The sequence below is a fragment of the Orcinus orca genome, chromosome 17, assembly GCF_937001465.1.
Source record: "Orcinus orca chromosome 17, mOrcOrc1.1, whole genome shotgun sequence".
NCBI classification, from domain to species: domain Eukaryota; kingdom Metazoa; phylum Chordata; class Mammalia; order Artiodactyla; family Delphinidae; genus Orcinus; species Orcinus orca.
In genome coordinates, this window is record NC_064575.1 from 84087733 (window position 1) to 84100209 (window position 12477).

General features: G+C 45.9%; 1 protein-coding gene across 4 annotated transcripts in view; it reads right to left on the bottom strand.

Annotated features, from left to right (window-relative positions):
- Window positions 1-12477, bottom strand: part of TRAPPC9 (trafficking protein particle complex subunit 9) — a 509514-nt gene that overhangs the window by 191603 nt on the left and 305434 nt on the right. For all 4 annotated transcript variants that reach the window (XM_049700891.1, XM_004265298.4, XM_033419745.2 and 1 more), the window contains one exon: window positions 8747-8889. In XM_049700891.1, the coding sequence (XP_049556848.1) occupies window positions 8747-8889 (143 nt within the window). The remainder of the gene's footprint in view (window positions 1-8746; window positions 8890-12477) is intronic.

Genomic DNA, 12477 nt, shown 5'->3' on the forward strand with positions numbered 1-12477 from the left:
AGGAGTCTCCTCGGAGTGAGGAGGCGCGTGGGGCGGGGACAAGAAAAGGCAAGGCAGACAGGCTGGGTCAGATTGTGCAAAGCCTTGTATGCCGAGCTCTGGAACCAAAACATGACTTACAGACGACAGCGACTCGTGGAAGGACCCTAAAGGAGGGACAAACTCATGCTTGTGTTTTAGAACAAACACTTCAGCAGCTATTTGGGGAAAGAACTGGAAAGAGAAAACGAAAGCAAGAGACTTCGAAAGGCTATAGCAACTGTCCAAGAAAGGGAGGGAGAGGCTGGCCCAAGGGACAAAGGTGACACGCCTGAGTCAATGCAGAGTTACTGAGGTGGAAAGGACAGATCTGGTGACCGACTGAAATGTGGGTACAGTGCCCTGTGGACGGCTGACACACACCCTGGCCTCTGACGGGTCTTGGGGGGCTGCACATAATGAAGGCAGGAAGGGCCTCTGTTTCTGATTTTTTAATGAGTAAGTTTTAAAATAATGTTTTAAAATGTTCCCTTTAGATGAAACAAGTTGGAATGGCTAGAATCCTAAAGACATACAGGATAACAAGCATCGGCAAGGATGTGCAGAATTGGAACCTTCAAGTGCTGCTTGAAGGTTTGGGTGGGAACGTAAGATGGTGCAGCCGAGCTGGAAGATGGCCAGGCAGCTCCTTTAAATGGTTAAACGGTTACACATGATCTGATAATTCCACTCCTAGGTATATGCCCAAGAGAAATGAATGCTGGCCCACACAAAAACTGGTATGTGAACGTTCATAACAGCATTATTCCCAACAGCCAAAAAGTGGAATCAACCCATCAACTAATGAATGGATAAACAAAATGTAGCATACCCACACAGTGAAATATTATTCAGCATAAAAAGAAATGCCATACTGATACTTCCTTGTGGGTGAACACTGACAACATTGCGTTAAGTGAAGGAAGCCAGTCGCATTTTGTATGATCCCACTTACGTGAAACATCTGGAGCAGGCAAATCTAGAGGCAGAAAGTAGATTCGTGGCCGTGTAGGGGAGGCGGAGCGGGGACTGCTAGTGGGTACAGGGCTTCAACCGGGAGAATGAAAAGTTCTAAAATTAGATGGTGGCGATGGTTGAACAACTCTGTGACTATACTAAAAACACTAAATTATACAGCTTAAGTGGGTGAATTGTGTGGGATGCAAACAATGTTTCCACACAGCTTGCATGTACATGCAGCGAGAGTGCCCGGGGGTGGTGGAGGTGAGGTCAACACGCTCCCGGCTCAGCCACAGCACCGCGTCACCTCACCAGGGCACAGCGCTCAGCGCCACCGTGGTCTTGACGGACACATCATTTACTCTCTGTTATACTGTCTACTTTGCACTCATAATGGACCACAGGTACGAGAAAAGAACCACGAAGACCACATGTTAAAAGGGGCACAAAAATGAACACCAAGACACCTGTGCCTCAAAATCCAAGGTTAAAAAGGTAACATAAAATGACAACTATGTCATATTTGGCTTTTCATTGTCTGGGAATGAAGACAAGCCCAATTCAAAACGGACGGAAAAGTACTTAAAAATAACTTGAAATCATGGTTCAATGTAGCATCGTTTGCAATTAACTCTATAATGATTAAAACTTTGAAAATGCCAAATGCAAAAATTCTAAATGGAAGGTCACAAAAAACTCTGGCCAATTGTTGATGATAGACAATCTACCTTTTAACATACGATGTCAATCCCTAAATCAAGTATGACATGGGCCTTTTTAATTGGTATTTATAAATCATACTTCTTAACATAATTAGTGTATATTACTTGTTAAGTAGGACAATCTTTAAATCTGTCTTTAAATAATGAATATTGATAGCATTCTTAAATGAACATTAACACATAACATTCAATAATGTAATAGTTCAAAATAAAATACAGATCACTTAAAATTATTGATTGTAATACTTTAATAATATGTATGGTTGAGACATAAAATAGGTCCCTTCAAGGTACAGCCGTGTGAGTGAAGACAGAAAAATGGGAGGTGATTCACCACCTGGGCGGCTCCTAACTGGTGACACTGGGGACCAGAGGGTGCTAACTGCTGTGTCAACCTAAATGACATGTCCAGCTGCTCCCGCCATGGGAGGTGGGGTCCCAGCTCCTGCCTGTGCAGATCTACACTATGTTAACACTTGGAAAGACGATGAAAAGCGTGCTCATCATTTCAGGGAACACAAGCCAACAGGAGCAGGAAGGGATGAAGCAAATCCGTTAAGTCATTAAGCTCCTTCCACCAGAGATTCGATGAATGGGTTAGAGAGAGATGGGAGCCCTGGGGCAGACCCAGCCCCCTGCCATCACAGAAGCAGGTCTCATCCGCATGCCCTCCTCTGTCCTCCCCAGGGTGCCCCTCACAGCCCAGCCTCAGTGAGGGCTCTGGAGAGGGTGAAGCTGCTGGGCGGGCGAGGGCTTCCCTCTGAGTAACACAGCTCTGGTCTTCGTACCAGCCACCCAGACGTGAGTCCCCAGCTGGGCTGTCCCTGTGCCACTTCCACACGGAAGAGAGGGAGTCCTTGCCCTTGACAACCGCCGTTTCTCAGTTTTCTACCTGTGTCAGGCACTGTATTAGACGCTCTGTGAATTGATGCATTCTTTAAACCTTACCGCAGCCCTGCAAGATCAGTGTTCTCTCCATTTCAAGATGAAGAAAAATGATGCTTAAAGAAACAGGAACGACTGACTCAAGACCACAGGGCAAATAGTGGGAGGATCAAAATCTGAAATTGGATACAGGATAGGTACAATGGATACAGGTACACTGGGCTCTGAAACCTGTGCTCGTTAAAATTCTAAACTGTTGTTAAATTTAAAACCAATTTAAATCAACACAGCAACGTGAAAAGGATCAACCGTGATGAAATCCGACATTGAAACTGCCTTTATTACATGTCTGTGAGCAGAGGCTCCCCACGGCGTGGAGCGGTCCCACTCCATGGGGGGAAACGGAATTTTTCTTCTAAATGTCTGGGGAGAGGCGCCACGGCGTGTCCGGTTGTATGATTTTTATTCAGAATGTGACAACTCCCACACCTTACGCCCTGCTCAGGGGAGTGTATTTTCCACAGAGCTCAGAGTAGCAATGTATAAGATCGGACCACTTACCCTAGCAGCCTAGAAAGAAGTTGCTCCTGAGGTGAGGGAGGCCAGGCACTCAGACAGGGCGGCACGGCCCAATCCATTTCAATCTGGTCCCTAACAACATTACCAGGCAGCTTGGTGTGAAAAGTGAATTTTAATGGTAATTGATCTCCTAAATAAAAGTCAGCTGAAAGCTAGGTACACCCCTGAAGGAAGGAGAATGGTTAAAAAAAAAGCAATGAGAATTCCACCTCCCATCTATATTGTGCTTTGGCTTTGAGAAAACACTAGGCCCTCTATTGTTTAATTTGATTCTCTTACGCCCCATGAGGTGAGCAGAGCCGGTGATCACTCCAGTGAGGGACAGGAGGGCTGAAGCTACGAGAGATACAGAGATGCTTGCAAAGACACAGGGGGCCAAGGGAAACCCAGGTCTCTGGAATGCCAGTTCAGCGTATGTGTGGCAGGAAGCATGGGTTTTGGTGCCAAGAAGGCCAGAATTCAAATCGAATCTCTTTTTCTCATTAATGTGCAACCAGGGTAAGTTATTTAACATCTCCATACAGCAATGCTGACTTCAAAGGGCTCTCTGGAGTTTAAATCCCACCCACTTTTGGTCTCCTGGGTATTTATGTTTAGGACTCCCTGGCATATGTTGGATACAGGCCTTTGTTGCATAAGCGCATCGTAAATATCTTCTCCCAATGTGGAGCTTGCTTTTCGACGAGCTGAAGTTTTTAATTTTGATAAAAACCCTCTTATCAACTTTTTATTTTACGGTTAGTAGTTTCTCACCCCATCTGAGAAATCTTTGCTTCATGGAAAACTTTTAATTAAGAATTAAAACTAATTAACTAATTAAAACTAAAAATTAAACTCTTCAACTGAGATGACTACCTCAGGGATTCTATTTTCTCTTGTACCAACTTTAGTAATTCATGTCTTTCAAACTTTTTTCCATTTCATTTAAGTTGTCAAATTCATTGGAATATGATTTCTCACAGTACACTCTTATTATTCTTTTAATGTCTGCAGAATTTAGCCATGCCCCCCTCTTTCATTCTCATTATTAGTAATTTGTGTGTTCACTCTCTTTTTTAAAATTCTGACCATCCTGGCTATAGTTTACTAATTTCATTAATCTTTTCAAAGAATCGATTTTGGGTTCCATTTAGTTTACATATTATTTTTTCATTTTCTATTTCATTCCTATCCACTATTATTATTTTTTTACTTCACTCTTCATTATTTATTTTCTTTTACTTCGGTTTATTCTGGGTACATTTTGCTCTTCTTTATCTTACATAGACACTTATACCACTGATTTTAAGCCATTCAACCTCTAGCATAAGCATTTAGTGTTCTATGATATCAGTTAGCTGGAGTTGTTTACTAGTCCTGTGCAAGCTTTCTATATCTTTCCGTTTCTTTCTATATTTTCCTTGTTCTATCAAAAACTGAGAGACGAGTGCTGAAATATCCAACTATAATTATCTGTTTTCCATCTCTCCCTTCAGATGTCGGTTTTATTTTGAAGTTATGTTTCTAAGTGCATTTGCATTTAGGGCTGTCGGGTACTCTTGATGACCCTTCCGTCATTACAGATTATCTGCTTCCTCTCTCTCTTTTTCTCCTGAAAGTCTACTTATTTGATAATATATCCATGCCATCTTTCTCATGATTACTGTTAACATGGCATGCCTTTTTCCCCCCATCTTTTTGCTTTTAAACTGTGCATATTTAATGTGAGTTTCTTATAGAAAACACAGAGAGTTGGCTCTTGTATTTTTATACAGTATGACAATTTCCACGCTTTTTCCCACCATATATATATCCAGTTCTTCCATCATCATTTGTTGGTAAGATTTTCATTCCACATAAAATTGTTTTCATACCTTGCTGGTCACATGATCAATTGATCATACATGAGTGAGTCTATTTCTGGACCATCTATTATGGTCCGTTGATCTCTCTGTCTTTACAACAATAGCATTCTCTCTTGATTACTGTAACTTTATGTTAAGTCTTAAAGTCATATAGCTTAAGTCCTCCAACTTTGTTTTTTTGTCAAGTCATATGCTTATTCCATTGGCAATAATCTGTTCCACTGTGAAATAATTTTAAAAACAGCTTGTCAACTTCCACCCCCCCAAAAAAAAGTCCTGTTGGGATTTTAATTGGGATTGCATTGAACTTATAATCAAATTTGGGGAAACTGGTGTCCTAGTAGTAACTGACATTTCCAATCAATAAACATGGTATCTCTCCCCAACTATTTAAGTCTTTCATCCATACGTCACATCATGCACAAAACTTCATTTGAGACAGATTCTGGGAAAAACTTTAACTATAAACCTCCTCAAAGAAAAAGTGGCAGAGTATCTCTGTAACTCCGGGGGGCAAAGATTTTAAATGTAGCATTTAGTTCAGTTACATTTAATGTAATTCTTGGTACAGTGGGTTTAAATCTACCACACTGCTATTTGTTTCTATTTAACTATATGTTCTTTTCTCCTCCTTTCTTGCCACCTCTTTCCCCCTTTGGGGGGTTATTTTTTAGTGTTCTGTTTTATCTCTCCTGGTATACTATCCATACCTTAAGTCATTGCTCAAGGCTTTACAGCATGGGTCTCTAACATCACATTCTAACTTCAAATAATATAACATTTTGCATATAAAAATGTCCATTTCTCCCTCTTTTTCCATTTGTGTGACTTTTTTTTTACATATTCTACTTCTTTATATGACATGCACTACAAAATTAAATGCTATTATTTCTTTCTTAGACAGTCAGTAGTCTTTTAAAGAAATCAAAAAGCGAGGATAAAACATCTCATAGCTAACCTGCTGACTTTATTTCCGGGACTCATCATTCCTTAATGTAGATCCGAGTTTCCGTCTGGTATTATCTCTGCCTGATGAGCTTTCACCAGGCTGATAAAACACAAGGACTGTGTTCTCTGTCCATCTCTGATCCCAGTGGTTGCTTCACATAGCACCCAAAACATTGGAGGTGTTGGTATAAAGGTTTACAGTCTGCTAAGTGCTTTATTAGACATACAAAGAATGTACAGGGGAACCCACAGAAGGACCCCCACTCTGCCTGGTCATGGTCAGGAAAATTTTATAAAAACGTAACATATATCAATGGCAAACAGACATTTTCCAAAAGGTTAAGTGAAGGAATGATAGTTTAAGGAAAAGAACAGTTTTAGAAAAGGAGGTATGCAAAGGCACACTGGAGTAAGCTGTCCTGACACGTCCTGGTGATGGTGAGAAGCAAAGTGTCTTTCACATGAAGTGTGGAGGGACTGGGGACAAACAGCTGAAGAGGAACACCTAGATCAAAAATTTAAGTACCTTGAATATCAGAGTGGGGACTTTGAACTTTATCCCGCAGGCACTGGGGAAGTCTTTAAGCCGGACGGTGACGTGGGAACGTTCATGTGTGTCTACAGGACGATGCCGGAGCAGGGTTAGAGGCAGGGGGACTGAGTAGACGAGTATTTCTAGAGTCCCAAGGAAAGACGGCAAAGACGTGCAGTGGAATGCGGGGACATCAGCTCAACCCACAGGATTTGGGGCTCAGTTAGACTTAGCAGGAAAGGAAAGGGAGGATTAGAGGAAATCAAATCTCAAGCCCCAGAGCAGGGAGAAGAAACACGTAGGCCAAAAGAAAGAGAGTGAGGTCAACAGGCGGGTAACCGGGCGCCAAACAGCACGTCAGCTAACCACCAACTCTTCTGAGTGTACATTTGCACCAAACCACAAGGCAACATTTTTCTCATCTTAAACCGTCATTAAGAACTGCAGGGGCCATGACATGGAAGCCAGATATCAATACGGCGAAAATAATCCAACTCAGTGACAACCTGTGCGGCTTCTAAGACCTATTTATATGAGCAGTGGCAGCAGGAGGTGAGGGGATGAAAAAGAACGCACACCAGGAGTGGACCAAAGCACAGGAAGGGCCTGAAAAACTCTAACGGCACCTGGCAGGCATCCTTGCCAAAGCTTCCCGCCGGCAAGTGCTTTGACGCTTTATACAAATTCAAAACAGAGGCAAGCGTTGGCAAGAAAGACCATTACTCTGTGGGTTGAAAAAGTGATAGATGATGAATGTGATCAAAATGTGCTTGGGCTGAGAAGCCCAAGCAAAGACATTAATTCTTGCTGAAGCCATTCTCCAATGGCTGGGGAGAACAGCAGTCTTTCCTATGAACTGAAGCTACCCTTACTTTTGGGGGCTGTATCACTCTAAAGAGAGTTTTATATCGACAGTAACATCCCTCTATTATACTCTGTGGACTATAGAGCCCACTGGTGGAGGGGAGAGAGATGCTGCATGTGATGTTCTCTCCCCCACAGTCAAGGATGGACAGGTATGTATAGCCTTAACTCCATTAAAAATAAGTAATACTGGGACTTCCCTGGTGGCACAGTGGTTAAGAATCTGCCTGCCAATGCAGGGGACACGGGTTCGAGCCCTGGTCCGGAAAGATCCCACATGCCGCGGAGCAACTAAACCCGTGTGCCACAACTACTGAGGCTGAGCTCTAGAGCCCGCGAGCCACAACTACTGAAGCCCACGCACCTAGAGCCCGTGCTCCGCAACAAGAGAAGACACCGCGATGAGAAGTCCGCGCACCGCAACGAAGAGTAGCCCCCGCTCTCCGAAACTTGAGAAAGCCTGCGCGCAGCGGCAAAGATCCAATGCCGCCAAAAATAAATAAATTTATTAAAAAAGAAAAAAAAGTAATACGAGCCCACTCTATCCTACCCCGAGATGTAACGTGCCCCTGGACGTGAGAATGTGGACATGCCCAGGGGTGATCAGGACCTGCCTTCCAAGGGCGGTTCACCACCTGGGCAGGAATCTGACCCCAGAGGGTCTCCATTTGGCTGGAGCCCCACCCAGTGCTTCGGACCCCACTGCTCCCAGTTCATCACAGGTCAAATTCGGGGGTGAGGGACTATCATTCTCCCACCTAAGGGAGGAATAACCTCTAGTATCTCTGACCACTTCTGGGTTTGAAGTAGACAAACTGGTTTCTTTCTCCTTAAAGGAAGACTAGGTCTGGAGAAGTAATCAAGAGAGAAAGCCTCTTGCAAGTAGGGTGCTCTGGGCAGAAATGACCCCATGCTCCAGATGGCTGGGAGCTCCGCAAAGATGGGGCTGAGACGCTGGGCAGCCTGGCCCTGCCTGCACAGTCCTCCTGGGGTGCCCGAAGTGACACAGACAGATGTGCTGGACGCCTCCAGAAGTCTCCAAGACAGGGAGCCATCGGCTGAGCCCCTGCTAACAGGAGAGCTGAACCAGACTGGAGTGAGCTCCAGCCTCGGGACAACGGGCGGGAGCCCTGTCCTGCGCGGTGACCACCAGAGGCAAGCGCACCGCGCCGCCAACAGTATTACTACAGCGCGTGAAAGGTATGAAGCCCAGGCACTCCCGTCTCAACGAAGCGGCATCGCTCTACACCGCCTGTCTTCCTGAAGAAGACCCGGGGAGGCTAAATAACTCAGCACAGTGAACAGGGGACCACAACGAACACCAAGGTCAGAATTCCAAACGCAGCGCCCTCAGACTCTAGAACACGGCAGTCAAAGAGCAGAGGTGCATTTACCTGGTTGCCGGCAGCGTACTGACTCGTGTGAAGAATACAGATGGCTCAACCTCTACGTGCAGCCCCAGCGAGAGGTTCCTGTAATATCCTTCAATGTGGCCCGGGCCTCCGGAGTATTTGAAATTCAGGATAGCTTCCAGGGTCTAAAAAGATGTAAAAAATGGTAAGTTAGTACTCTCTGTTGCCCGCCATTCCCCCAGGCAGCAGACTTCACTCAGATAAGGCTGAAGATTATCCCAACTGGTAACGTTATTACCACGGGCAACTCTCACCCAGGGCTGGCACCTGGCACCTGACATCTGGTACCATCTTTCCTCCCATGATGCCCTGTATCTAACACCTACAATTCTCAGCCTGGAAACACGAATGGAAAGGAGCTCCAGAATTACTCTGTGATGGGATATAGCATTTGGGAGAGAAAAACACATTTCAATCAGCATCACTTAAACACACAGATCAGGTTGAGGGGGGAGGAGGGACTCCCATCAAGGAGCTAGAACGTGGCTCCCAGGCTAACAGCGAGTAAGGCTGACAAGCTACAAACTCATGACACTTCCTTGAACCCACAGAGATAAGGTCACAGGGCAACCACATAGCCAGAAGGCCAAGGAGGAACAAGGTCCTTCCAGGAGGGACAGGGTGGGGACACATCTCACCAGGGGCAGAGGCAGCCACCATACAAGCTGGCAGGAAGGAATCAGCTCAGACGTTAATGAATTGCTAAAGGCTGAGTAGGGGCTCTGTTGATAGTGAGGACTCTCCAGGCCCAAGGACAGTTCCCACCCACCGGGTCTTCTCCGAGGACCTCCCTGGGGGCTTACACAAAGGACTGGCAGGGGCAGGAGTGCAGGGGAGCCTCCCTGGTGGTACAGGCCTGGCAGAAGAGGTCAGGAGCCACCACAGGAAGAACAAGAAACAGAAACCCCAGCTCCAATCCCCTACCCCCATCCCGACCCCATCCAGACCCTTCTCTCCTCTAAAGCAAAATCTTGAGCTTCCGGAGGAGGGGGAGCCAATGCCAAGGGCACAAAGACAGGGGTAAACATCCGTTCTAGTGAGGGGAGGGCAGACGCTGCTGGGAGGGCCAGGAGCCGGTCCCAAGCCAGGATCCTAAAGCAATGCCACTAGAGACAGAGGCAGGAAACCCATTCATACACACTGCCCACCACTATACCAGGCAGAGGATGGCTGCTCCTGGGGGAAGGGCAGGAACGCCGAGAGCCCACACGCAGGATCCAGGGGCATGGCTCCGACCTAGGACTGAGGCAGCACGAGGACAGCAAGAGGGCCCCAGCTGCTCCTGGCACAGACCTAGCAGGCACCCAGTAAGAAGCCTCTGGGGGTGGCATGAAGGTGTGGAGAGACCCCGGCCAGGTGCTGGTGGGCAGGGAGGGCTCAGGGCTGAGGATGGAGGACCATTATGGGAAAAACCCCTGGTACCTACCTCAGCAGCCCCGACTTTCTTCCCCTTCCCCCAGCACAATTCAGAGCCTGTGCTGCACCAAGGGTAACCATAGCAACAGGAAATCTCAAACCCAGCTCAACTTCTCACTAAAATGACTCAGCCTTCCCCAGTAAGGTCCTAAAACAGGCGTCAGCACACTATGGCCCAAGGGCCAGATCTGGCCCGCAGCCTGGTTCTGTATGCCCTGGAGCTGAGAACAGTTTTCACATTTTTAAAAGGTTGTAAAACAAAACAAACGACAAAACCAAAGAAGAATACGCCACAGAGACCCTGGGCAGCCAGCAAAGCTAAAATATTTACTATACAGTCCCTTACATGAAAAGTTTACCGATAAAACCCTAAGAAGAAAACAGGAGGAAATCTTCATGACCTTGGATTAGGAATGGTTTCGCAGACATGACACCAAAAGCACAAGCAACAAGAGACAACGGGCTGGTGTCACGGAAACCCAAGGAGGGTGGAGCTCTGGGATGAAGGGCCAGAATGCCCATTGCTGCAGCCAATCCACGTAAAAAGGGTCTGAGAAAGTGGCCATCACACTAATGGCGATGAGCAGGTCACTAATGACCCTAGTGGAAGCCTTTTGCAGAAAGGGAAGAGTGAGGGTGAGCTCAGAGCATTGTCTGGGGCTGACAGTGCCGGACGGGAGCCTCAAAACCACGTGTTCAAGGTGGGGACTCAAGCACATTCCCACCTGCAAGAGCCAAGAGAAGCCACACTTGCCAACGGCAGAGCAGGTGCCTGCCCACCTGTCCTCCTGCTCTCCTCCCTACGCTTCAAGAGTCACACTTCAATAAGCCTTCCAGGCAAGACACGGCATTTAGCCCTCAGTCATTGCTTTCACTGACCGGTTTCCCCTCTCCAAAAGAGAGGCAGCCACAGCTACACAATTATTTAGAACTAAAGAAAACCACCTGTGTATGCATGCTGTCAGAGGCCATCCTAGGTGGAGAGTGGTTTTCCTCTGGGAAGGCCAGAGTACAGAAATTCCAGAGACAGGCAAGGCAGCCTGGCACGGTGGACGAGAGCAGGTACGGAGGCCAGATAAACTCAGCCTGACGCTCTGTGAGACCTTGGGCGTAGTGTTTCACCATTCTCAGCCTCGGTTTCTCAAGTGTTAAGTGGGGACAATAATTAACACCTATCTCACTGGACTTTAATGAAGATTCAGTGAGAAAACGAAGTAGCAGGACATATATGCACTCACTAAATAGGTTCCTTTCTCCTTCTGCGACGTCACCACCTGACATCCTAAGGCAACACGGCTTAAAACAGGAGGAAATGTGAAACGTGTTTCAATGCCATTTATTTATTTTTTATTTATTTATTTTTTTTGCGGTACGTGGACCTCTCACTGCTGTGGCCTCTCCCGTTGCGGAGCACAGGCTCCGGACACGCAGGCTCAGCGGCCATGGCTCACGGGCCTAGCAGCTCCGCACATGTGGGATCTTCCCGGACCGGGGCACGAACCCGCGTCCCCTGCATCGGCAGGCGGACTCTCAACCACTGCGCCACCAGGGAAGCCCTCAATGCCATTTATTTTATTTAACATTTTTCGTATCGTGGTAAAATACTCATAACATAAAATTTATCATTTTAACCACCGTTAAGCATATGGTTTTGTGGCATTAAGTACTTTCACATTGTTGTATAACCATCACCACCATCCATTTCCAGAATTTTTCATCTTCCCAAACTGAAACTCTATACAAATTACACAAAACAAATCTACTCCCCTCTCCCCCAGCTCCTGGCACCCACCATCTACTTTCTGTCTCCATGGATTTGACTAATCCAGATACCTCATGTAAGTGGAATCATTGCATTTTTGTCCTGTTGTGACTAGCTTATTTCCTCAGCATAGTGTTTCCAAGGTTCATCTGTGCTATAGCTTATATCAGAACTTAATTCCTTTTTAAGGCTGAATAATATTCCACTGAATGGATATACCACATGTTGTTTATCCATTCACCTGTCAACAAGCACTTACATTGCTTCCACTTTTGGGCTATTGTGAATAATGCTGCTATGAACATGGGTGTACAAATATCTGTTTGAGACCCTGCTTTCAATTCCTTTGGGCATATCCCCAGAAGTGGAACTGCTAGGTCACATGATAATTCTATATCTAATCTCTTTAAAGAATCACTATACCATTTTCCACAATGGCTGCACCATTTCACATTCCTACCAGCAATGCACAAGGATTCCAATCTCTCTACATCCTCAACAGTACTTGTTTTTTTTTCCTGTTTGCTTGGTCTGT